Genomic DNA, 4,635 nt, shown 5'->3' with positions numbered 1-4,635 from the left:
AAACTGTTTACACATACAGAGATTGAAACTTTAATGTTGCTCACTGACACTCGTTATAGTACTATGTCCACTTTTGCTGCTGTTGAAATTGCATTAGTTTAGCGCTTTCTGCTTTTTTATTATTTTTCTTCCGATCCCATTTGTGTGATTGTCAACTTTTTTTGTGAAGATTTGAAGAAAAAAAAAATAGTCCTGACAAAAAAGTTAAAGGAAGATTTTGGACATTCAAACTGTAATCAAGGCTGAATCTTGACACAAGCTTGAGCAAAAGTTCATGTAGCCATTAGATATAGTCTAAGGACAAAGCTGCAAAGGCTTTTGAACTTTTCCCAACAGTGGACATCAACATCTTGAAAACTTCATTGGACTGTACCATCTTTGTTATTATTATTTTGTTCTATATCTTGACAAGTTTTTTTTTCATTCAAAATGTACTTTTGGTCATACGCAAATGTGATTTTCCTGTTAATCAGCTTTTATTCTAGATAGAATGGTGTCTGGGCTAACTGTGAACACTGCCACAATGAACCAGACGGACTGCCCAGATGTGAAGGTACCTTTTCCTGTCTTTTTCACCATTGGAGTAGTGAGCCTGGCTGAGAATCTCCTGGTTGTGGTAGCCGTCTTTCGAAACAGAAACCTCCATACACCCATGTACTGCTTCATATGTAGCCTTGCTGCCTTTAATACCATTGCCAGCGTGACAAAAACCTGGGAGAACCTGATGATAGCTTTTGCTGATGTGGGACAACTGGAGAAGAGAGGTCCTTCTGAGACCAAGCTGGATGATGTGATGGACTCCCTCCTTTGCATGTCTTTTGTGGGCTCAATTTTCAGTTTCCTGGCTATTGCTGTTGACCGGTATGTAAGCAGAGCTTGGATTTGTATATAGAATTGCACTGTACTTTTAATTATTTATTCAACAATATCATGAATGTATTTTAATCTATGATGACAATTATCTACCCAAGCTATCAGAATTCCCCTTTCAAAGACATTATACTATTTCTATCCTTTGAAAAGACAGGCTACTTTATTCCATTAGCAGAATCATAGGAGCATCAACTAGGTAAAAAGAATCAAATAATTGTTCTGTTAGCGGCTGAACTGCCTGATATGATTAATTTCTCTGGATTTTTGTCCAAAGAGAATAAAAAAATCAGCCATTACTGATCATTTAAATTGGCAAAGGATCATGTCTTGCTAACTGTATGCCAAGGACAGTTTGGAAAATTTTTGTCTGATATATGAGTCATTGGTGTCTAGTTAAAGGACTCCTGCAATAGTTTTTGAGTGTCCAAACATGGATCATGTATAATTTACATCACAGGTATTATATTATCTTACTCTAGAGCTTTGATCTTCGCATTCACAAAAAAACTTAACCTGGCTTTTTAATTTGACAATTTTTATTTATTTAGGGGAAGATTCGTTAGTGTAGTTGCACAGAGATTAGCTAGTTATTTAGAACATAATAGCTTAATAGATACTACTGTGCAGTAGGCAGGAATACCAGGTTTCGCAGGGTGTTTAGAGCACACTAGCAAGATTTGGCATCAGATTCAGACAGCCAAGATTAAGAAAAAAAGACTTGCATGTTATAGAAATATAGCAAATGCATTTGGTTCAGTGCCATGTAGCCTTATTTGGAAAGCGTTTGAGTATTTTAGAGTGCCTGTAGTAGTTGTTAACTTAGTAAGAGCATATTTTCAGGATATTAGACTGTGCCTAAGTACAGCAGGTTTCACAACAGGTAGGCAGAGGTTAGAAATATGCATGATGGCAGGGTGTATGATTTCTCCATAAGCATTTACAATGGAGATCGAGATAATTATTAGAGTTTCCAAGTGGGTTGAAGGTGGAATGAGACATCAGGATGGCATGCGCTTTACACCAATTAGGGCCTACATGGATGATATGACGTTGGTGACTACAACAGTGCCAGGTATGAAGAGAATACTTGAGAGACTTAATAAAAAGTGGGCTGGTATGAAAATCAAACCTACTAAGTCTAGAAGTATCTCAATAAGTAGAGGGAAATTAAGTGATAGAAAGTTTGTAATAGATGAAGAAAATATTCCAAAAATTAGGGAAAAGGCAGTAAAGAGTTTAGGTAGGTGGTACCAGGCAGACATGAATGATGTAGAGCAGACAGTGCAGTTTCGGGAAGATGTTGCAGAGGGACTGGATAGAATAGATATATCAGGGCTTCCAGGAAAGTTGAAGCTGTGGTGTCTGCAGTTTGGATTGTTTCCTAGGTTGATGTGGCCACTGGCTCTGTATGAGATTCCATTATCTGGTGCAGAAAAAATTGAAAGATTAGTTAGCTTTTACATTAGTGGCTAGGTGTTCCTGGATGCTTAAGTACTGTGGCACTGCATGGTAAAGGCATACTCCAGCTCCCAGTCTAGTAGAGGAGTTTAACTGTACTAAAGTTAGGACAGAGCTCCTGTTAGCTGGGAGTAAAGATGTGGTAGTTAGTAAGGTGGTTCCAAACCCAACCAAGGGGAGGGGGGAGCACTTAGGGTAAAAACAGACTCATGGAAGAAGCAAGGAAGAAATCTAAGATATTTAAGTAGAGGGTGTGGCCCATGTGAGCCTTTTGAAACCAGGCGGTCATTTTAGGTGAGTTGGCCTGTATGGCTTTGTTTTTGCTGACATGTCTAGTGATTGTAGGACTGTTTATGTGAGTTTGTCTGCTGAATCTGCTAGTGTGTCTTGTCATGCCTCCACCTCTGGCACCCTCTATACCAGGGGTAGGCAATTAGCGGCCCGGGGGCCAAATCTGGCCCGCCATCAATTATATCTGGCCCGCAAGATTAATTTTTTAAATATGATTTTTCAAATATATTTTTCAAACCTCATATTTTATCGCCTGTTTCATGAGAGACGCCAGGAGATGCAACATTCAGCCTAATAACAGTGCATAGAAGAAAAAAAAGTTTTAAATTTAAAAAAATTAAATGCATTTATGTAAATCCAGAATAGAAAAACATGGCCATGGCCCGTAATACCATTGTCAGAAAAAAAATTGGCCCGGGTCCAAACTTAATTGCCGACCCCTGCTCTATACTTTCATAACCCCCTACCCGAACCAGGGTTTGAATCCCATTCCTACTGATCTTTACCTCTTCTATTTCTACCCCCTACCCGAACCAGGGTTTGTATCCTCACCCCGCTGTGACTGGTGTGCAGTTGGTGAGAGGATGGGGTAGCTTGCGGTTGTAGGAAAAAAAAAAAAAGATGGTTGTTGTGGTGTGAGGAGTGGGCCCAACTAGATGAAACACTGATGAAAGGAGACTCCCATCTGATGACCCCAATAACATGTTGGTCAGTACTACTCACTGATCGATATAGGGATTATAGGGAATTATTCACTGAGTCTGGTCCATTTTTTCTTTAGAACAAGTTTCTTGTGTTTATCTTAAATTATTTAACCCTAACCCCTTTCTTGCAATAGTACAGCAATAGGAAGCAGATTATGTTATGTTTATGCATTTGGCAGACGCTTTTATCCAAATTATGTGGCACTTAAGTAGCTATGTTCTCCACTCTGTTGTTGCAGCATTTGGCCATAGTTGGTGTTTTGGATAATATATGATTGTGGTTTTGGGGAAATTCAGTTCACCCAAAAAAATTTGATCAGAATATGGAATTATTTCTTCTCTGTTTTCCAGGTACATCACCATATTCCATGCACTGCAATACCACAATATCATGACAACGCAGCGTACTGGAGCTATCTTGGGGGTCATTTGGACAACATGTGGGGTGTTTGCTGTACTGATGGTGAGGTTCTTTGCCTTCAAGTTCATCATGATCTGCTTCGTTGTCTTCTTCATCGTCTCTTTGGCAGTTATCTGCTTCCTATATTTCTACATGTTCATGTTGGCACGTATCCATGCCAAGAACATCGCATCTCTCTCTGCTGGTGGCGAGGGCAAGTGTCGACGGCAGAGGAGATGGGGCAGCAACATGAGAGGAGCTCTGACTCTCACTATCCTGGTTGGAGCGTTTGTGGTGTGTTGGGCACCATTTTCCCTGCACCTAATCATAATAATGGTGTGCCCCATGAATCCATACTGCGAGTGTTACCGGTCCCTTTTCCAGCTGCATGTGGTGCTGATGATGAGCCATGCCCTGATAGACCCAGCCATCTATGCCTTCCGCTGTGCCGAGCTCAGACACACCTTCAGGAAGATGCTGCTTTGTTCAGACTGGAAGTTGTGTTCATGGACAAAGTATGTTGACACCTTTTTTTCTGTTTTATTTGTTCATGGACGCAATTGACCTTCACCTTGAATACTCCTTTACATGCTAAGATATGTTCACACCAGAGAGTCAGTAGTTTAGTTTCCAGCGGTCAGACCATTGAAATTGCCTGCCTGATATTTTGTAGGCCCCTCTTATACCATTGGAGGTGCCCTGTGTTTTCAGGCACCAAGAGGCTGAAACAGAACCTTTGGGCCATTTGGGGAGGGGCATTTGTGGGTCAGGCTTGTTCTGCTGTATCCTTCAGATGCATGATATGCTTGAGATCTTCGTCATGCTATGAGACACATCTGTGCAAATAGAAATAAATATGGGCAAAAAAACAGCTCTCAATTTTAACATCTAATTTTATTCAGACACGCA

The 4,635-nt window shown here is 40.4% G+C and overlaps 1 protein-coding gene across 1 annotated transcript; it reads left to right on the top strand.

Moving 5' to 3' along the window:
- Window positions 1–490: 490 nt before the first annotated feature.
- mc2r (melanocortin 2 receptor) lies at window positions 491–4,290 on the top strand. The gene is made up of 2 exons (XM_075466450.1): window positions 491–861; window positions 3,678–4,290. Exons 1-2 carry the CDS (start codon window positions 491–493, stop codon window positions 4,288–4,290), a joined length of 984 nt encoding a protein of 327 aa, XP_075322565.1.
- The last annotated feature ends 345 nt before the right edge of the window (window positions 4,291–4,635 follow it).

Source organism: Odontesthes bonariensis, chromosome 5 (assembly GCF_027942865.1).
Source record: "Odontesthes bonariensis isolate fOdoBon6 chromosome 5, fOdoBon6.hap1, whole genome shotgun sequence".
NCBI classification, from domain to species: domain Eukaryota; kingdom Metazoa; phylum Chordata; class Actinopteri; order Atheriniformes; family Atherinopsidae; genus Odontesthes; species Odontesthes bonariensis.
Note: the sequence above shows the minus strand (reverse complement) of the source record. Positions and strands in the feature narration are given on the sequence as shown.